The sequence below is a fragment of the Centroberyx affinis genome, unplaced genomic scaffold (assembly GCF_046629955.1).
Source record: "Centroberyx affinis isolate AG114_WGS23_722 - 3 ecotype Tasmania unplaced genomic scaffold, CSIRO-AGI_Caff_v1 ptg000993l_1, whole genome shotgun sequence".
Classification (NCBI taxonomy): domain Eukaryota; kingdom Metazoa; phylum Chordata; class Actinopteri; order Beryciformes; family Berycidae; genus Centroberyx; species Centroberyx affinis.
Genome location: NW_027279558.1, coordinates 337,484 through 360,332, shown reverse-complemented (window position 1 = coordinate 360,332; position 22,849 = coordinate 337,484). Strand labels below are relative to the sequence as shown.

At 42.6% G+C, this 22,849-nt stretch overlaps 1 protein-coding gene across 2 annotated transcripts in view; it reads right to left on the bottom strand.

The window, feature by feature from the left end:
- Positions 1–14,643, bottom strand: part of LOC139646564 (RNA polymerase II elongation factor ELL-like) — a 33,003-nt gene extending 18,360 nt beyond the window's left edge. For both annotated transcript variants that reach the window (XM_071522466.1, XM_071522467.1), the window contains exons 1-2: positions 14,506–14,643; positions 13,797–13,844 (exon numbers count right to left, since the gene is read on the bottom strand). In XM_071522466.1, the coding sequence (XP_071378567.1) occupies positions 13,797–13,844; positions 14,506–14,643 (186 nt within the window). The remainder of the gene's footprint in view (positions 1–13,796; positions 13,845–14,505) is intronic.
- Between the last annotated feature and the right edge of the window lie 8,206 nt (positions 14,644–22,849).

The window sequence follows — 22,849 nt, the reverse complement described above, 5'->3', positions numbered from 1 at the left end:
CACTGAGGCGTCCATGAGATCCCCTGGCAGACTCAGTGGAGCACAGCAGAGCCAAGGCTGCAACCTCCAGGGCAGACAAATGCACACACATACACACACACACACACACACACACACACACACACACACGCTGACAGATAATAACAGATCTGGGAAATATAATGACTGGGAAATAAGATTCTACACAGATCTGACCACCAAGTAAAAACACGTTGATTGAATCAAAATTCTGTATTTCCTTCTTCAGAGCTCTAGCACCCAGGTCAGAGAAAAGCCGACTTGAGTCTGCCGTAACTCAAAAAGCTACTTTACAAATGTTTTAATTTAGCTTGATGAGAAATAGACTGTTTGCAGCAGGGAGAGAAGACATGGGAGAGAGAGTATGTGCTAGTGAGTAAGGAGAAGGAGAAAAGAGCATGGGCGAGAGTGAAAGAGAGAGAGAGAAATGGAGAGAGAGAAATACAGAAAGAAAGAGAGATGCCAGCTGGTCAGGAGTGAGTATAAGTGAGTTAAATCCAAATCCCCCGGTCAAAAGTCCCACTGCAGGGGAGATGCACACTCTGTCATCAGAAGCATTCTTCACTGCCTCCTAACACTGGCCGGTGGGTCAGCAGTTTCACAGCAATCCCATTCTTCATGCTGCAGGTAGCCTCGCCATTATTTTTGGGGAGGGGAGCATTTCGGCTCAAAGCAGGAAGTCATCACGGGCCATTTCCCCTACTTTCCCCTTGTCGTGTCCTTCTGCTACTGCTTGGCTCTGGTCTCGCTGTTTTTCGGCCCCAGTTAGCCAACAGTGTCCAGACCCTGTCTAGATTTCCCCGCCTGTGCATGCATGTGTGTGTGAGTTTGACATGGCGACTGATGATGTACTAAGATTGGCATCTGTAGCAACAACTCTCGACTTTCTCAAAATCCCACAAGGCTTAAGATTGATTCTTTACACGTAAACAAAGACGATGAGAAAATTCTATTAATGAGAAAATTGGATCATGTGTATTGAAAATGGAATTTTGAGAGGATGCTGATAACCTGACTTTGTTCAGGCTGTGATGGCACAGGGTCAAACTGCAATCAAATAATCACAGATGGGAAGTTTCTGGGAAGAGATTCTGGGTTGTCTACTTTTCTAAACATTATTTTATAAATGGCATTTCTGTTTGAGAAGGTAGTATACAGCAGACAGGACAATAAGCGAATGAATAATGTCTCACAAAGGTAACTAGATTTGAACCGGCAATTCTGTGAATGCATGATATGCTCTTTAGCCCACAGATTCATCAGGGTGCCCCATTCTTTCCTTGTTGTTTTGAAAGTCACTTCAGAATCAGATCTACCTTTCGGGCTTGTAGCGAGCAACAAAGCAACACAGACGTTGACTCTATTCTCTTATCAGCCCGCTGCACATGTCTATACACGCTGGCTTTCACCGCAGGAACTTACACAAACACTCCATCTATGGCCGAACTCAGATAGCACTGGAAGATACACATTAGCCTGCATGTGGCTGTGCAGGTGGATCTCCTTACTATCTGATATACTGTAGTCTGATTTTCAATATAACTGTGGATCAACATTCAATGAGAGTGACTTAAAGGTTGTAGGTTAATACTGCATGCTGTTACTGCATTCAAAATTGCTAATAAAAAGTAATGTCAATTATAATTTGAGATCAAAAGGAATTTATACTGAGCTTGACATAATAATACTAATAATACTAATACTACGACTAATACTACTACTAACAACAAGAATAACAAGCATCATCATCATCAATTACATGCCACATGCAACATAACAATACTACAATGCATCATCATGATGCATCAAAAGTCAAATTTTGGAGACAACCCATCGTCACTGGAGAAAAATGTGGCAGTCTATTTTAACCATCCAATTGTTAGAATCTGCTTTTCTGAGCATCCTGTGTGAGAGACAGAGGTAAATCAGAAAACATCTGTTGTGTGATCGCACTGGAAAGCTCACCAAATGGATTATTCTTCACCACGTGACATTTTTGTTTACATTTGACAAGATAATGCGAGTACTTTCATTTTATGACCACTTAGACATAGCCATGAACTTAGTAGTAATAAAACAAAGTTAAAAGCTTTGTTATTTCAACAAGCACTATGGTGATATAAATAGAGATGTCACAGCATAACACTGCCAACACCAAACCCCTTACTCTTTTTTGTCAGGCCCAACAATCTTAAAACACCTCCACATCTGTCAAAGCAATCTCACTCTCCCGATTGCGCAACTCTGAATCAGTTGTGAAACCAGAGGAACAGCTGGTACTCGGGGTTTTATACAACAAGACTTCTTGTCTCCATTCTCTGCAAACGGAGGTTTGAGATAATCTGTTTAATCCCTACACCAAAAGAACAGGACGTCTCATGAAGAAAAACATGGTTTAGGGCTGGGTTGGAGTCAATTCGCTTTTGATTCAGCAAGTTCAGGAAGTGGATTTTCTTTACAATCCCAAAATTGAAAGGTTAAGATATTCTGAAATGGCAAAAATAATTGCTACATCATAAATCACTAGAAGTTTCACTATCCATTTTGAAATGACTGAATTCAGAATGAACCCAAATCCTGCTTTATACCTAGTGCTTCCTCACTACCTGACCATCCACCTAGCAAATCCTCCTCAGCAGACAGATATGACTCTCAGAAATCTGAAAAAATGCTATTTCACAGCAACAGAGCATGGCAGCTAATCTGTAAAATTTAAGAGCCAACTCAACAAAGTCATAAAACTAGAAAGGCCTCGTTCAAACCCAACCTTAAATCGCTTTCTCGGTTTAGACTAACTGAGAGCCCGAGGTTGTGCAGGGACGATTCAGAAGCATTCGTGCATCTCAGTGCAGAGCAGCCTGTCAGCTCACACATCTCCATATGAGCAAGCCTGAGAGCTTTGCAGATGCAATGGTCACTTCTGGGTGAAAATGAAATGTTTTAAGTAAGTTATGACTGGAATGGTATGCTTACTGAAGCAACATCAATATTTGATGTAAAGCTCGCACCACCCTCAAGCATTAATAAAAGAAAAAACAACAAAGACTTGATTCAGAGGAGATCATCAGAGGACATTTTATTTCCAATCTTCCTCTTCACTAACAGCAATAAATAATTGATGGGCTCTGTGTTCATTGGATTGTGCCATGGGCAAGTGCAGGATTCCAGCTGTTGCAAATGCCCAGTCATGCAGTGCAGCCAGAAGCACTTCCTGGCATTTAGCCGGTGACGGCTCTTCCAATGACCTCCACAGGCAGACTCCTGGAGCCCCCGCTGGGCCAACCACAACAAGCACTCTCTCATTCCCAGCCATCGGGCCCCACACCAAAGCCTGGAGCATTCTCCTGAGAGGTGCACATGGCAACTCAAACCCAGAGAGCCGCTCTCACAAAGGACTTGGCACTTAAAGAATTCAACTGACCATGAATAATGAAATATTTATTGTCTGCCTTTCAAGTAAAATATTCAGGGAATCTGTGGGTTGCGTCTGATCTGTGTGATTCTGAAAAGGAAAAAAAAAGAAAAGAAAAAGGAAATTGCAAAAACACATCAAACACAGGCGAAGTTACCAAGTTGAGTGTAAATTAACTTATCAGCGATGGTCCGTGCTTAAGAAGTGGATGGAGCGGTGGACATTCCCCAACACTTGGGAATGACTTATGACCTCAATAATGCTCAGTGACCCCCTGAGGGCAAAAGGCCAGGGGGTAAAGCTAGCAGGAGCCTGAGTTTGAGGTGATTCAACTCATAATCCTTTCTTTTAACCCAAACCTTGGCCCCCCCGATACTCACTCCCCACATCCACTCCCAGACTAGCCAGGCTTACCCCTACATCTACCTCTGTCTCACTCTCCACATTCCCCATTCTCATTCTAATTAATGCCACTAGGTCAGTCTAGTCCTGGCGGCTCTGTCCTTTCACTGCTTCCACCTCTATCTTCATCAACAGCAGATATTGGGGGTGAAGTAGGCTCTCAAGCTTCTCCCTTCAACTCTTTTCTGTAGTCTACTCTAAGTCTGTCAGTCTCTCTTTTTCCATAGGTCTGTCTGTCTCCATCCGTCTTTGTCTGCCTCCATCTATCTCCCTCTCTCTCTCAAATTCCCTCCACTTGGTATAAGCCTGTTTGTCCATCTGTCTTCTTTGTCTGCAAGCTTCTCGACCCTCTTTGCTTCAACAGGTCTACAACTGTCTCTAAACTGTTCGTCTACCTGCTTCCCTCCGTCTGACAGACTCATTTCACATTCTGTAAGTGGAAATTTCCATCAACAACAGAGTCTTCGCAGCAAAGGAAAATTATCTGGAGACTTATCCTATATGCAGACTCCCAAATTAGAAGCAAATCACATAGATATATAGAGAGGGGGAAGCAAGAAGCGGCAGCAGTGCTAATGTGCAATTCAGGGTGAGTTACTACTGCTGTTACTACTGTTGTTGGGTGAGATTGTCACAATAATCATGTACTATTGATCAGCATTGCAGACTCTCTGCATGTGCTTTCCCTGTGTATGGGATTTTTTCATCCAAAAGTCTTTGTGGACCACATTCAGTAACCAACTGTTAAGGTGAGCAACAGTAAAACACTATCTACAGTACACAAGGGCAGCACAACTAAATGAAACGCATTCTTACTGCCATACTGTATAGAATGCCATTATCGTGTTACTGTGTTCACTTGAGTGTTACGTGCTGAAAATCAATTGCCCTCTGCACTAAGAGTGAACTGAAGTGAGCGGGACACTCCCTCTCTGTCTCACACATGCACAAATAGGCACCCTGCCATTCCCTCAGGCCTCCAACATTCTTTGTTCATAATCATGCTAGATTAATCACATTGGAAATTACGTTGAATAAACGTGAAGACATTTCAACTTTTAACCCCACCGATTTATGCAAGGGAATACTGCAGCAGCGGTTGAAGATTTGTTAAGTAGTTGCCTGCAGTCGCCCATGTTTGTGAGCTAAATGGGACCTCTGTGCGAAAACTAGCTGCCGTATTAATGCGTGCAGTGGGAAAGACGTCCGTGTGCGTCTGTGTGTGCATTCTGCACGTGTCTGCATGCATGTGAGCATATACTTATTCAGTGGGTATGTACATGTGTAAGTGTTTCGTTCCCTTTAACTCTCACTTCCTTGAGAGTGTCTGACACGGGGGGGGGGGGGGGCAGGATCAAAAGGGCAGAGCTACTGGTAGAAAAGATTTTGGTCAGGTTTTACTATGAGCACCATGTTGCCATGTCTCCTCTTGAACTAAATAGTGTTTGCTGCTAATGTGAAACAAACCTCTTTCTCAAGGATAGTACCAGCGCTATCTAGTTCTTATCTCCAGTGGCTAGTGATGACTTTATATCTACTCAACAAATACAGCGCCATCCATTGCCTCAGCAGAAACTTTGAATTGAAACTGATTTACCTAATTCAATTCAACAGACTTTATTTATCCCTGAGGGGCAATTACATTAGCTCCCAATGGCTCCGAAATCCATCAAAATACGCCGTTAAGACTTGATTTCTAATTTATAAAAGATATCCATTATTGTGACAACCATGTCACTGCTCGTGTGGAGAAAAACAAGCTTGGAATTTGTTTTAGGATAGAGACCTGTAAGATTCTGAGAAGTTATAAGGTCAGTTTTCATCTTATTAATTTAATTTAATTTAATTTAATTTTAGAGTTCAGTGTCGTGTTCAACAAGATACAACATGGCTCTGTATGGCTATGGGATCTCAATTCATTTTCTCATTATGTTTTTACTTATTCTTGTTTTTTTTATTATGGACAGCCTGCTATGGTGATCTATGATCTTCCAAAATAATTACAGACAAGACAGTCTAACCACTAGACTACTCTGTCACTCTGCCACCAGTTTTGCAATTTCCACCTAAGCAATACTTGCCGATGACTACTCTGAACACTGCAGAGCAAGCTGCCATTTCACAAAATATCAGCATCTAAAGTTTTGATATAATGGAATTACAACACACACAAACTGAAGACTCTTGACAGATGGTTTCATTTCAGATGGATGGGAGCCACAAAGATAACAACCAAAACCTGATACTAAAGCACAGAAAATTAAACTGGCTGAAACACTGAGTGGCAGCCCTTCATGTAAGCCAACAGGAGAATATGATGAGTTACAACATTTTATGATCCTTGTATGCTCCTTCACAAGCACATCAGCATGGTGAAATACCATACTTTCTAAAAATCAACTGGAATAGAAGTGAAATGGCTGAACTGTGGCTATATACAGCTCTGGGGCATGGCTCTGAAGTGAAAACACTGACCTTGAGAGATTCAGTTTTTAAGACTGGGAACCAAATGTGAGAAATTCAGTCTCACCCTGGGATCCAGTCTAATGGACACATCTGGCTATTACAGTGATGTGGGGAACCACTAGAGAAAGGTTTGCAACCCAGTTTGGGTCCCACCCCATCTTTAAGAAACACTGACTTAGATCCAAAATCTTTGCCACGTCCCCACCTTGTGTCATACCCCATGTAATAAAGAGTTTACAGACCCACACAAACTCCTAAGGGCAAACCATGCAATCCAGGACTACCACGAAGGCCTCAAAATCAAAGAATGGTTCACAGAAAAAACACAGCATCTTTTCAATATAGTCATAGCTTAAATTTAAATGTTTGTTTTGTGGTATATATTTTTTTAATCACAATAAAACCGCATTTTGAGAGCATCTTGCTTCCTTAATGTGAAGCATTTCCTGTTGAAACATGATATCGAGGCAGGACATGATGCGGGAAGGGATCACACAACAGCGTAACTATCAGTTAGAGAGAGAGGCAGTTTTATTTGATGGAAATGACGGAGGGGCCACATTTTTCAAAAATCTCCAATAGTTTTATTGGTTGAGTTTTTATGTACGCCTCCTGGTACAGGAGAGTAAAAGTTACTCCAGGAAGTAAAAGTAATGAGATTTTGATATAAAAATACATTAAATTATTTTTTTGCCTCATTTTGTTTTGGCATAAATTGTCACAGTGGTGTAAATGGAGAAGAAAAACCATGTGTACTGGCTCATATGTGTGGCAAGACTCTCTTAATGAGCCCCAGTTCACTCTGAACCGTCATAAATGTCTCCACACGTTTATGAGACGGGGATGGGAAAGGGTCACTTTCCTGACTTTATCAAACGATAAAGTCGATTGAACAAAAACTGTGAGAGACTGCTGTCGGTGCACAAGGCTTATGTTTCCTGCTAGCTTTTGGTTGAATGTGGGGTCTGGGTGTAGATCTCATGCAGGCTATTGTTTCCACATCCTCTGTAGCCTGAGTAATGGCCTTCTGAAAACAGGCTGTCTTTTGTTCTGGCCTCCTCGGCTCCAGAGTGGGATGCCATGGCACTGCTTCCCCTTTCTGGGAGATAGGAGGAGAGGGAGGAGGTGCAGGACGAGGAGGAGGAGGAGGAGGAGGAGGAGGAGGAGGAGGGAGTGAAACCTGTCGCCGCCACCGCTGCCTTGTAACAGCAGGAGGCAAGTCACTCTGGGCTGGGTGCTAATGCAAACTCTGTGTGTGTGTGTGTGTATGTGCATGTGTGTGTGCGTGCATGTGAGCTAATCCAGCATGAGCACAGAGAGGCTCAACTCCAGGTCTTCTCACCAGGGTGTCATCAGCATTACTGCCACTCATAAGACGGGCGAGGGAGAAAGGCCAAACTCCAGCTATCAGCCAAACATCTCAGCCACTGACTCCGACACACAGCCGCACCCACACAGACACAGACACAGACACACACACACACGTAAACACAGACATACACACACAGGCACACGCAGACAGAGACAAACACATACACACTCAGACAGACAGCTCGCCACCACCCTCATCCTTACCACACATCAGTAAACACTACTTCTCATCATCTCATCACAAACAAAGGAGCCTAAGCGTTCCCAGGGCCACAAGTTGACACATGCCATTTAAGACGAGCCCCCTCCACAAAGGGCCCTCCGACCACCAGCGTCCACAATGGAGGACAGCGATACAAAACACAATGTGTCTGTGTCTTTGGGCAAGTGACAGAGTGAGAGAGAGAGAGAGAGGGGGGGGGGGGGGGGGGTGTGTGCGGCGCAGAGAGCGAGAGAGACATAAAGATAGTGAAACAGAGAGAGATTCTGTCTGTGTTCATGCGTGCGTATGTGTATGTGTGTGTGTGTGTGTGTGTGTGACTGTCTGTGTGAGCCCACAGTCAATCAGTCAGCGCTTCGAGCTATGCCGTGGCTCCTCTCTAGCCGAGTTCCACGTGCTGGCACAGGGTGATTAATGTGGCTGCCTTGAGTGGGAGACAGTGCATGTAATCAAGCCCCAGCCTGTAATCACCTTCCATTCCTTTTCATTTGCAATTTCACAGAGGGCCAGGCTGCTGCCAGAGCTGCGAGCTCCAGCACTGGGGAGGGGAGAGATATGGGAGGGAGGACGGGTGGATAGGAGCGATGGATGGATGGATGGATGGATGGATGGAAGGAAGGATGGAAGGAGAGGGGGTTGGGTGTGGAGAAGGAGGAGGGGGGGGGGGGTGCTGTGCCACAAGCATCCCCTGAGGTTTCCCCCTCCAATGCCAAGGACGATATGTCTCTGGCAGGTGCCTGAGGGCCAAACTGTCAACTTCGACAAATTGTGGGTCACTGTGCCCGACGCAACCCCCCCACACACACACACACACCACCACCCCGCCCCCGAGCCAAGTGGGATCTTCCGCAGAAAGCTATGTTCCCTGAGATGTAAGTCCATACCATTACACACACGTATGGGGGGGCAACTCAGGGGAAACAAGCGCCCTTTCATGTCTCATTAGCTTGTGGTAAAGGGGGGTTTTCACATGAGGGAATTAGACGGGACACGTTCCTCGGCAAGCCAAGATGTGTCCCATATCTCCAAGCTGCTTAATCAGACAGAGAACGCATTTTGCAGCGCTGCTGGATCTCGGAGGCCGCTCGTCTTCCTCTTGCTCTCAAACCTTCACTAAATAAATATGTGATCCGGTCGGGGCACAACATTTTCATTCTTGACTAATGTTTTTAAAAGGAAGCAGTGAGCTGTAACCACCAGTGTTTAAAACATCATAATCCCTCAACAATTTCCCCTTTGTGCTGATAAAAATGGAGGGCCCACACTGATTAACGTGACGTGAGGGAAAACAACACCTAGCTTTATTACTAGTGACATACAGTCTATTTACATTATACTGAAGAGATTATTTAAATGCACTCAAAGCTTATTTGAAACGTGAAAGCATGCACGTGCGCACATGTTCCTAATTACCCTACATTTTCCCATGTGTGGTTAAGTGCTTTTTAATTTCATGTATCAAAATGATTAATGCACAAATTAAGAGCATATTTGTGTATTGTTACAGATTTTGCCCATTTGGACAGCCAACCATTTCTGACATTTAAGGTTGGAGAATTCAGGTTCTACTGCTTTAGACGCCAGATAAAAGCCTAGATTCAAAACTTTGCACATAGTTAAATAAATTACTGGGAGCAATGGAAGAAGGGTGCAGTGTTTATTCTTTATTTTACCCTCTACCGCATTGGATCCATAGCAGGGAAGCTTATATCATGGGCCCAAAAAAGTCCTCAGGGCAGACCATAACACATCTGGACCGACTGTAAGGCACTAGGCTGAAAAACTTTACTCATTTTGGGCGATCTATGGAGGGTGACAAACATTCTGGTGGCATTCCCCCTCTCATTGTTATTCAAATCAGAGGAGACAGCAAACAATCATGGAGGAAGGGGGGGGCACACTCCAGGGATCTGGCTATAGGCAGTCTAAACACACAGACAGACCTACACACACTCAAACACACATATACATAAACACTAAAGTGACAACAGCCTCACACACACAGACACACATAATGGAAGGGTCCACAGGGGATCCACTCTGCTCCATCCAGGCTAAAGACTCTTGTTGCACAATAGGCAGAGGGGGCAGGACAGGAAAAAGGAGGTGGAACATGATGAATACACTCACGCATATAGGCACACACAGGTCACAGCACACACACACACACACACACACACACAAACTGTGGCATAAAATACACCCAGACACATACCCAGGTCATGGCATCCAAATGCATACATTTAACATGACGTACATGTACACAACATGTATATACACTCACACCCACCCATCCTCCACTAGGCTTCAGCATACAACTATAAACAATGTGCTCTCTCTCTCTCTCTCACACACACACACACACACACACACACAGGAAAAGTGGGCCTCCAACCTGAGAATGGGAGAGGGAAATTAGCAGGCCAGGGTTCACGTCAGCAGCCTAGCTATTACAGTAGCAAGAGTGTGCCAGCACTACACACACGTTTACGAATGTCTGAGTAAGGCAGACAGGGAAAGCTAATGCAAACTGAAGTCATGATGCCTCATGCTGTAATCAAGAGTATTATGGGCCCTGTAATTACCTCTAAACATTCATTTGGCTGATAACTCTTCTCTCAACCCCATATATAGAGCAGGGTGTGAAATTCCCAGCCAATCCCTCAGCGATCACAATGACACTAGAGGTCCAAAGATGAACCCGCTGACTGTCAGTCGCTCAAGACATACTCGCATCCCTATGTAAAAAGAATGGACCCCAGATAAAGGCCCAGGCCTAGCTCAGGTTTGCAAATAATATGGCAGCAGTGAACTACCATAGTGTAAACATCGAAAACAATCCACATTCTCTGTAGTAGGGCTGGGTGATATGGACCAAAAATCATATTGCGGTATTTTTAGGCTGAATGGCGATACATGATATATATCTCGGTATTTTCTACGAAGTGGGCTAAATGTTCAGTTGTAAGTAGGGATGGGCGATAAATATCAAATATCACAATATTTTTAACCAAATACCTCGATATCAATATTGCGACAATATTGTATGGATGACTATTGGTGCTTTCACAAAATATTTACACAATGAGATTTTTGATAAATAATCATCAGTAATGTGGATATAATGACTAAGTGGGTAAAGGCAAATAATAGAACAGCTAGAACAGTCTGGTAAGTTCCACGATGTCCAAAATCTAAGACAATATCTAGTCTCATATCACGATATCGATATAATGTAGATATATTGCCCAGCCCTACTCTGTAGCGTTGGAGCATCCGAGTGGCTGAGTGAGGCAAGGCATATACTAAAAACCAATTTCACAATGAGAATATACAGTAAAATATGAAATACAAAATATTCTTTTCATGCATTTTGATCCACTCCTCCGCTGCATCAAATCGCACCAGCATGGTAAAACAGGCTACCCTATAGACAATGTAATGAAAAATCTATTTTGCATTCTCTTTTTTTAAATTGACAGTTGACATTTGTCCCCCATGCATAGACCATGGGACAAAGCCAGCCAATTTAAGTGAAATTGATCTATTATACAATGGATGGATGTGTGTACATGTGCAAATCACATCGTGTACACTTATTTTTACTCCTGAAAGCTTTGCTTTTGGCAGACATGAGGTTTTAGCAGGACACATACATTGTGCTTCACAGCTAAGCAACTTTTGTGCTGCAATCTAAAATATTCTGTGGTATGTTTAGTTTCTCTGATAATCTGGACTGAATCTAAGTATTAAGTTTTATGGCTAACCAACTACTTTACTGCCCTAGTCACAAAATCTCTCCCCTCGGCTTTAGGCTTCTAGTCTCAAAGTCCTGAAGCTGTGGATTAGATTTGCAGTTTTTCTCAAATTCAGGGCCAGACAGGTTCCCTGGGATGTTTTTGAGCGGGCTGGTCCCCGACCTAATTATCTGGTATGGAAAGGAGTTAGAAATGCCCCGTGTCTCCAAAGGGGCCTTATAGTTCCAGTTGGGATCTACAGAGCCGGGGAAAATGGCAGCTGACCCACTGCCCCCACACCTCCAACCCCCACACCAGAGCAGAAAAACTGCTTCTCAAGCGGACAATCCTAGGGTATCGTGACAGCTTGGGCTGGAGCCAGCTCTCACAGTGTTTACGGGAACTTCCTGGGCTGATTAGAAAGTCCCACCCCCGAAAAAATAATAATGGAAGAACAGGAAGTAGAGAGGAATTTGACTGCTCCCAACCTCCCGGAAAAAACCCCGAAACAATTTGCTGAAAAAAATCTTGATTGAAAAAATCTTGGAAAAAAAAGTGATTTCCCTGATTCAACACCCTCTAATCTAAAAACACTAATCTTTTAACATGATGTGCCTACCTCAAATTCAGACAAGGTACAAGATGGCTGTAGCTGTGAGGGGGGGGACAGGTGGTACTATGGCCGAGAAAAAATATGGAGCATAATTCTTTGGCAAGGTTGTGGCACACAAAAAGGCCAGCATACAGGCCAGTATACTCTGTTATCCCCTTAGTCCATTTTTCGCTATTGCAGGGACTGTATTGCTCCAGGGAACAATTTTAGGCTTTTTAGGAGACGGCGTTCCTTTTAGTAGCACACATTTTGAAATCCACTAATGGAAATTTTCTTGCACCTTAGCTACTATCCAAAGTATAGGCCTTTTCTTTTGGGTTATGATAATGATGATAGTTAAAGTAACATAAAGAGCACAGGGCTGACACACTTTCCTTGCTTCCTACTTCTGGCTGTCACCCAGAAAGGCCACACCTGTCTTCACACACACACACACACACACACACACACACACACACAGTCCACCGCCACCAACGCTGTAAGGTTTAATCCGATCTCTTAACGACACCAGTCCTCTCACAAACCTCACCACTGCTCAGCTCATTGTCAAGACAGGAGGGGGGTTGCTGTTCCCAACCAGCTCATGCAATTAGCATGTATATTGGATGAAAAGTGAAATAATCCCAAGGGATATTGTCATTCCTGCCCTTAGTCCACGACGATCAAGTTCAGGCTATATAGATTATGGTTCCACTTCATGAGCCCAAGCATAATGTTAATGCATTACTGGGTCATACACACACACATACGGTATATTATACAGCAGGTGAACAAGGCTACTCTGTATCATTGGTGGCTCCTTATTTGACTCATGAGAACTCTTCTCATCGCTGTGCTAGTAGCAAATGACATGGCTCTGGCTCTGTCAGTGTGTGTGTGTGTGTGTGTGCGTGTGTGTGTGCGTGTGTGTGTGTGTGTGTGTGTCCCCCTCCCCTCTTCCCAGCAATGCTCAGTGACTTAACAAAGCCTCTCCACAGTCACCAGCCTGACCCAGTAACCTGCATGGCTCCTATCTGCTGGAGACTACCAGCTATAAGCTCCCATCCAAAAGCTCTGAAGACTCCCACTGCTCCAGCAAGATGGGCAACACGAGTAAATAGCAATGGGTGATGTACAAAAGGTTTTAGAGGTGAACAAATTTATTTTAAATTCTTATTTTGAATTTATAAGAGCAAGATGAAGGCAACTGAAATTTGATTTGACAAAACTTCAAGGATCTCCATGGGGAAACTGGATGGCATCTCCCATGTTAGTTTAAATTCTGAAGGAAACATACAGTGATGTTACCTTCTTAATTTAACAAAAGCAATGCTTTACCACCCCATAATGCTTCTTCATCCATTTGAACAAATCAACCGAAGCCTAGTGGACTGCCAGGCTACATGCATAAATACCACTTGGTTTGTCAACAAATAACAGGTTTGAAAAACTGATTAAGCCATTTGCAGATTTAGCTGGTTATATTTTATGGTTGCATTGTGTCTTCAACAGAATAATAAAGCTAATGTGTCAAACCTAGCACAGCATCGTGGAAATAATAATAAACCCCAAGCTTACCCCTTGGTTTCCTTTGAAACAAATAGAGGGTTGACTCGGTAAGGATCCCTGAGGTGAGAAAGAAAGAGAAACACAGAGGGACATTTGTTGTAGCACAGTTGCACATATCCAGAGAGCACATTTATCTAAAACTACCCTAATAAACATAATAAATAATCTTTAATCAATAGTGACGTTACAGAATTATATAGTATAGTATAGTATAGTATAGTATAGTATAGTACAGTATAGTATAGAGTATAGTATAGAGAGTTAGACTTTAAACCAGTGCGAATCTTGAAGAGACACAAGAGAGACGCAAAATGTTTAACTTGCCAGCAAGATAACTAGAGAAACGGGTGCAGTGTTTCTGCTTTACTTTGAAGCACAAGGAAGATTTCCTAACAAACAGCTGACTGGCTTGTCTTTCCCGACAATCACAGGGCTGAGTCCTGCCTGGTATGCAACAATGTAGCCAATTGATTTCGGGTTAGCGTAGTGAACTGTGGCTGTGGCAAACTTGTTTGAGCGAGTCCCATCGACTTGCCCACTACACAAGACAGACTGCACGCTGCGATAAAGTACAAAAATGCAGAACACGCTTAATAAACAAACAGAACAATAATTTAACACAGTGCCGCGGTGGAGAAATGTACAAAAATCAGGCGACAACTCTGACAAGTAAATGAGTGGTAATTTCAACCACATAAATATTAAAAGGACATGGTACCTTGAGATTCTGGAAGGCTTCCAAAGCTCTGATAGCTGTGTCGGTGAGCTTGACGTGGTAAAGCGTCTTGTTTGGGGTATTTTTATTAATCTTTCCACAGGAGAGCCCATAGTGGTGCTCCTGCCTCAGCGAAGCCATCGCTGGCTTTTCTCTTCTCTGCAATTAAAGCTGCTTTCCTCTCAGCTCAACACTCTCGTTGATACGTCACGGTGGGCGGGGCTACACTGAGTGACAAGTACGTCAGAGGAGGCACGGCGTGCACTGGCTAGACGAGCAGTCGTGGCTATAAAGCACTATAAAATTCCTATAATAGTCCTATATAGACCTATAGTGTATCTATAGAAATTAGTAGTATGCTTATAGTGACCTTACCATATTTCATGGATATTTTTTAAATCTCCTATGCTATAAAAGCCTATTCCCATATATATTCCCATAATATTCCTATAGGGATGTATAGTGTCTATGGTACTCAATAGTGAGATTATGGTGACCAGATCATACTTTAAGATCTTTTTAAATCTTCTATGATATCACAAATATTCCTATAAGGATTCATAGTTTTGCTCTGATATCTATATAGTATCTTTCTAAAATGTATTAGGTTATAGGATTACTTGAGGTCTTGTAGTAGTATCTCACTGATGTCTGAGTAAAATGAAGACAGAGTCTTTAAGGAAAAAACATAAATTAATATTTTCTTGAAAATATAATTGATTTGTGTTTCTAATGGTGGTCATTTCAGTGGACTGGAAATTCGTCCTGCGTGATTTGTTCAGTCTGACAGCTGACTTCCAAATGTTCTGCCAATATTCCTGCAAACAGCTTCTGAAAGAACGCATTGACTGCTGCTAAAAACTGTCCGTTAGATTCAGTGTAGAGCGTGTCTTCAGTCAGCTGATCACATTCTCTCCAAGCTCAGAAATTACCTTCTGCATTTCACATGAAACCACAGGCAGACAATTCACATTCACAGAAATACACACACACACAAGCACACTTTTTGAATACTCATTGTTGAGTGAATAAATCAGCGTGTCCCTCTCAACACAGCCTTTAGTCTTTGTATATCATGCCAATGTATCAGTTTTACTTATTAATCATCTGATGAAAACAGCCTGGAAAGCTACACGAGGAACAAAATGGGAATGGCAGAAAAAAACAGAATGTGGGTCAGTTTGCAAGCAGTAATCCTTGACGGCAAAGATGCTTATCCTGAGGGTTAATGGGCTTAGTTACCGTCTTTTTTGACAGTCTGTCCAACTTTCCTTTCCTTTGCTCTTGGATGACGCCCAACAGTGAAAGGGAAATCCTTCTCCAAGAACAGGAGTAGCTAAAACTGATGGCAAACCAAATCTCACTTCTTGGTAGGCCTGTCAGTTTCTGTTACGCACACGCCGAACTTCCCAGTGTGTTTCTGAGAGTCAGACACTGTACCGAGAGATAGCAAATCTAAACAACTTAAGTGTTTGCATAACTCTGTGAGAAAAAGCACCGCTGAGGGTGGAGGTTGGCAAAGCAGATGAGTCTGACAAGTAAGCCTATTTAGTTAAATTGCTAAGCTACTCCCTGAATGAAAGTACATGGGTGGGGGTGGGGGGGTTACTGGAGGGTAAGAAAGAGCAGGTGGTGCTGAATCTTCACACGTCACGCTTCAGTTCCATAAATCTGAGACTCTGAGAGGCCTGTGTTTCTCCCAGTCACCATTCATGTTGTAATTCTCTACAATTCTCCTACACCTTATCAATTTAATTTGCAAATCCAAGTCCCTGAGAAAAGCAGCCCTTTCCCCCACTCATATAAATGTGTATTTGTCCTTTCCTCCAGGTCTGAGTCCCTTGTCCAACAACCAGGCAGTGGGAGATTAACTCATTTTACTCCCCCCCCCCCCCTCTTCTTTACCTGGCTCGGCTGTCTCATCCACTCATTGTCTGTTGTTTGCCATCTGCTGCAGGGGAAGCCGCTAATGCACACCGACCCCTGGGGATGACGCTTCACACCTGAGGTCAATGACTCCCAGGACACCTGCAACTGGTGTGAAGTAGAGCCACTGAGCAAGTGAGGTTGATCAGGTTGTACCACGGTCCCCATGTTTCCCTTCTCTAGAGCTACAGGCAGAGTGACTTGGAAATACATAATGATGTCCACGGTGGATTGCAGCCTCAGAATATGGAGATAATATTATTGTCGATGAAAAATGCTGTGGCCAAACTCTGACTATGCATGGCTCTGGTGTGAGACAGAAGAGAGCAGACGTGAAACAAGACTAGGTCAAAACCTAGTATATGGCTGGACTGTGTATGGGTGTGCCACGTGCCACGGCCGACCAATAGTGTAACTTCATCACTCAGTCAGTCAGTCAGTCAGTGAGTGACAGACATTTGCGTTTATAGGGCTGGCCCCGCTGTTGCGGTCCAGCCAAAAAGGGGAAACTTCCAGGGACATAATATCAGCAATATGTATGCATATGTGTATCAATGTAAATAGCATGAGGGAATACCCTTGTGAAGAAACAGTATATTGAAACCACTAATTTTGTACTCAGTATACTAAGGCTCCACTTATGCCATGTAATAGTACAACTAAGGTTGTGCTAAATATACCTAGATATACTACTTTGGGACACATTTAATATGGGAATCAATAAGGTATAATGGCTTTTTTTATTATTTTTTTTTACCAGGATTCACATATCAGTGTACTTCATGAAAAGAGTAAGTGTCCCTAATATTTTGTACATGTGTACAGACCTCAAAATCTCTCTGTCTGCACCCAACACATACACGCACACACACGCACACACACACACACACACACACACACACACACACAAACACACACACGCACACAGCATACTGTTCAGTTAATATGCCTTTCATTGTGAAATCCAAGAAGATATTTCCACAAAGACAGTGCAAATGACTCAAAGGCTGAGGCTTAGAAAGGGTGTGTGATCAAAGTCCAATCCCCAAGACACATATGCACATTCACACTCCAACACACACACACACACACACACACACACACACACACTGTTATTTCAGCTGGCAGGGATCTGGCAGTGAGAAGGCACTTTTGAATTTGGGAAAGGTATCGTGTTAGACAGACTAACGCCTTTCTGGTGAGACTAACGTCTTGCCTTGTGTCAAACACAGCAGCACTTTTAGGTTGGTTATTCACAGGCCCAAAAACTCAGACTTTTGGAGGTTTTCCAATACAGATTTGATCTTCCTTAAATATGACTATATGAATATGAATATATCTAAACACAATAATACATGGTTCCCTATTCAGACAGTAACGAAAGGATCCTATGCAGCATATCCCGCAGAGGTTACACTCTGTGGTTGCACTCTTGCTGCAAATTCTTACAGAAACAGAAAATCTTAATTAGATCATATACAGAGAGAAAATATTTTATTGTTGCCGTTACTCAAAAGTGCAGTACTGTACCATATTTGATAGCAAGTAATGGATGATGTCTCTCATACACGCTAAGCAATATATTTGAAAATCATGAACGACGCTATCAATTTAGTAGCTTAAATTCTTATTTAACCATGTTTGAATAATTTTTATGTAAGTATAAAAAGACCAAATATACCTCACTAGAATAATTGAGTATAAAATCAATTTGTATCCCTCTAACCTTCTGAGCAACCAAATAATTCAAACCTATATAGGACTAATTCATTTTAATGACCTATTAAAAATCAAGATGTTGTAAAAAACAACCTCCAGACAATATCAATGACTCACTTAGTATGCTCTTTCCTTAAATCATGCTGCAATTCAAACACACTGTTGAGTGCTAATGACAATGTACTTTCTCTCAGGAGCCATTTGTTCTCCCTGGTTAGGAAGGAAGTGCTGTGAGAACATTGAGAGAGTAGATGCCGGCTGAGCTGTAACAGCAATTAATTAATTGACTTTTCCCAACCGCATGTGTGATGTTGTGCAAATGAATATGATCTCCACAGACCAAATCATGCTGTCTGGTACTTACAAAGAAGGACAAAGGCTTCCCGGTGGCTCAGCTGGCGAAGGTGCATACCATGTGCTCATGATGCTGTGGGTTGGAATGACTCATAACCTTCTAATAAAGCAGAGACACCCTGAAAATTAACCTTAAAGATCGACTGAGCATCCTCAAAACTAATTTTAGCACACCTATCTCTTTCATATTAGACATAGAGAAGGCCCACTTATCAGCCTTGTTGTTGCTGATTGAAATTGTATGGTGGGATCACAGTATACCCAGACTCTGATTACTGGACGTACACCTCTTCAACTACCACTCAGAACTCGGATAAATAGTACTGGCACTTTCTGTTAGCGTATTTGTTGTATATATTGAGTATGAAATGTCATGTTTGATGTCTTAGAAGAATGATTTTAGGATTTTCAGGATTGGTTTTCAAAATACAAACAAGTAATGGTAACTACGAGTCTGAGAATGGCCAATGGCGGTGGTTGACCCTTCATGACCCCCTGCAGAGCTGTGTGTCAATTGTGAAAACAATCTGCCCAAAGGGAAATGTTGCTCTCAGATTGTGGCAAAAATCATAAATCAAGGCTGTTCTTATAGATTTTCTCTGAGCATGATAATGAAAAATGATCTGACAGCTGTACTGGATGCCAAATTGTAGTGTGGTTTTTGTAGTGTACCCAAAGAGAGAGAAAACCAGCCTATACAAGGAATCTTAACATTGTTGCATTGAGAAAAGATACAGCCAAGCCTTCTGTGTTTCAAAAGATGGCCAAGTGGAGGAATGTGAAGGCTGTGTGTTACTTCCAAGGCATGCTGGCAGTGGACAGGCCCAAGCCTCCTCCATCTCATACTCTGGAGCCCACTGAGCCTCCTGCAGCGAGCCAGCGAGCCTCTCTGTACGTGCTTCCCTCCAAACTAAGAATCAAGTTATCCATTAACATTTGTTGTCTTAAAGTATTGTGACCCCAAAATGAGTCGCGGGACTTTATCTGGGTGAGTTTAAGCTTAACAAAATTAGCATTATGTTTTCACCAACCTGGGTCCAAGGACAGAGACTAAATTTCTTTTTCCCAGTCCAAAAAAGACTCAAAGACTCTGTCACACTACCATATAAGATAAGATGCAATCAAAACAATCTTCCAGATGATTGTACATTCTGTACATTGAATAGGTACTGAGACGTATTGCTGACGTAGTGCTGTAGCTCAAACTAACAACCAAATTTCTTGAAAAAAAATTGAAAAAATAAAAGAAAACATCTGGACTAAGCAATGTTTTAGCTCAATAAAAGCAGGCTTATTCAGCAATGTCTACAGATTATGCACAGATCTGATATTCTCAAGTTTGTTTTCACTGTCCTTAAAGTGAAGGTGGGTGCAAACCTTTCCCACAAAGCAGCACAATCAGACTTCAGAATCAGCTTTTCATCCCCTCTGTGTGTGTGTGTGTGTGTGTGCATGCGTGTGTGCATTAATGTGTGTGTGTGTGTGTGTGTGTGTGTGTGTGTGTATGCAGGACACACAACTCCACGCCCATTGCTAAGCAGACCCAGGTGTTTGGGGTTTTATTGAGATCACAGGCCTTTTCAGCCAGCATTTTTACAGTGACCGTACAGGTGTGACTGATCATTCCAAGCATGAAATGAGACAGTAGTCAAAGACAAGTTGGTTTGTGTTGTGCTGACCTGGAAAGTCTCCCTCATAACATCAGTAGGCTGCAGAAACCTTGTGTGTCCACACAGTTAACATTTTAAACGTTTAGAAAGAAAAATGGCTGATTCTCCCCTTCTGTTGTTGACATTTGACAAGGCATTATTAATTGCTTGGCTTTGACCCATGGTCATGAAACAGATATTACATATCTATCTATCTATCTATCTATCTATCTATCTATCTATCTGTCTGTCTGTCTGTCTGTCTGTCTGTCTGTCTATCAATTCAAGGTGCTTTATTGGCATGAAATACAAAAGTACATAAAAGCAAAGCAAAGCAAAGTCAACAAATTCAAATAACAGTAATCAAACTTAAATGTACAATTGATATTTCAACAAATATACAACAATTAATTAACAATCGATCAATTTCTCTAAATATGTGACAGTGTCAGTGTGTCTCCTGTCTGAGACAGTGACAGGCTGAGACTTATTTGGCTGCAGTAGTGGCACACTCCTTTTTCTCTCCTAGAAGGTATTTGAGTTTTTCATTTGTTGGGAGGTTTTCAAAATCTGTGTATATTGATTTGAATTTGGGGAGGTAGAGATCTCTGATTTCTGCATAGTTTGCACAGTGCAAGAGGAAGTGCAGCTCTATCTCCACCTCTGCCTGTGAGCAGAGTGCACACAGCCGCTCCTCTCTGGGTTGCCAGGTCTGCCGGTGTCGGCCCTGTTTCTACAGCCAGGCTGTGTTCACTGAGTCTGTATCTTGTCAAGGATTTTCTCCGTTTTTTCTCAGTCACGATGGTCAGGTAATCTGCCATCGTGTACTGTCTGTTTAGGGCCAAATAAGTTTCCAGTTTGCTTTGGGATTGTGTCAGTTCTCTCTGATATGTTTCATATTTTTCTTTTTGTTTCGTTATAATTTGGTTGGGCCAGATGGACTGAGGTCTGTCCTGAGGTCCGTCCTGAGGCGGAGCAGTGATCTCCAGGACCAGCTGGCAGAGGGGACCCTTCTTACTACTCAGCTCCTGGCATTTCAGGGCCTTGTAATGGTAGGAGTTGGGGTTGCTGTTTTTTAAGTGGTTGCAAAATTTGATGGCTCGTCAGGGATTGAGAGGTGGAGTCGTCCTGATCCTGTTGCACGTCGCCTCTCTCTCTTCCTCCCTCTCTGTCCCTCTCTTTGTCTCTTCCACCCTGACTGACTAGCCGATCAGCTGTGAGGGGAATGAGGAGCCAATGGCTGACTACATCAGTGGACATTAATTGTGCATTTGCTAGGTGCCGTGGGACTGGGAAGCAGTATCTATCTATCTATCTATCTATCAATCTATCTATCTATCTATCTATCTATCTATCTATCTATCTATCTATCTATCTATCAATCTATCTATCTATCTATCTATCTATCTATCTATCTATCTATCTATCTATCTATCTATCTATCTATCAGAGTCTATCTATCTATCTATCTATCTATCTATCTATCTATCTATCTATCAGAGTCTATCTATCTATCTATCTATCTATCTATCTATCTATCTATCTATCTATCTATCCATCTATCTATCTGTAAGTCTATTTGTCTTACGCCTTCCTTCACCCACATATCCCCTCTTTTTTCTTCTTTCCTTTTTTCAAACATTACACAAACTAATAACAGGGTTTGCAAGCGCTCCAGTAGCGAATGCCAACTAACTAATAGAACTGTCTGCTCACAACAGAATCTCAATGGCGGCAAGAAGGTTATGTCTGTGTTTTTATATTACAATTGGCATAAGTGGATGATTTTTGGTTTAAATATCAGTCTGGTCTGGCGTAACCAGCGAACTGCCACCACACAAACAGAAAACAATGAATGGCGCCTGCCACTGGAACAGGATTGGATAATTGGGAGCAGGAGCAGATTTCCCATAACCGCAGGGACACAGTGACAAAGCGATCCAATAAAAGTCAAACACCAGACTACTGAGGCATTTATACCAAAGGGGCCAGGATGGGGCCGTGTCTTTGAAGCCAAGTTTAGACAGAGCAGGGTAATGTAGCAGGGGCCAGACCCAACACACACTACTGCAAATCTAAAAGCACAAATTAGCGAGTTAATTACCTTGGCTGTAATTTTTTAAATTCAGCTATAATACATAGATTTGGGGTTTCTTTGTCTCAACTGAACAATCTAATGGCTCATAATTCACTGCTGTATCTTGGGCAGAGCCACGATGAAGTCTCATATTTACACATTACTTCTGATTGGCAGAACTGACAGGCTGTTGACTTGACCTGCATACCCAAAATGCCATGTATGTGGCCAGAACAGGCTGCTGTAAAACTGCTGCAAGAACATGGAAGTCATGAAAACTGACATCAGGCTCTGCTGCAGGAACGAACACCACAGCTGCATCTATTTCTTTTCTATATCAGTAATTTATTCTCTATGTTGTTCAAGGGTAAGGCAGAGATGAGTCTTCCCAGTCATTATCGACCTTACACCACTATGAATACAGAGGTCAACAGCTCATATTTTATCACTGCATCTTTTGATTCTATGGCCATGGCTGTCAATATGTGAAACATCTGAATAATAAGCAGATGAGCTTTCTGTTCGGCTGACACATTGCTGTGTCTTCAAGGAGAAAAATAGGTCCGTGTTGCTGTTTTTTGTGTGTGTAGCCACCGCATGAGTCTGTCGTTGCCTTTGAAGC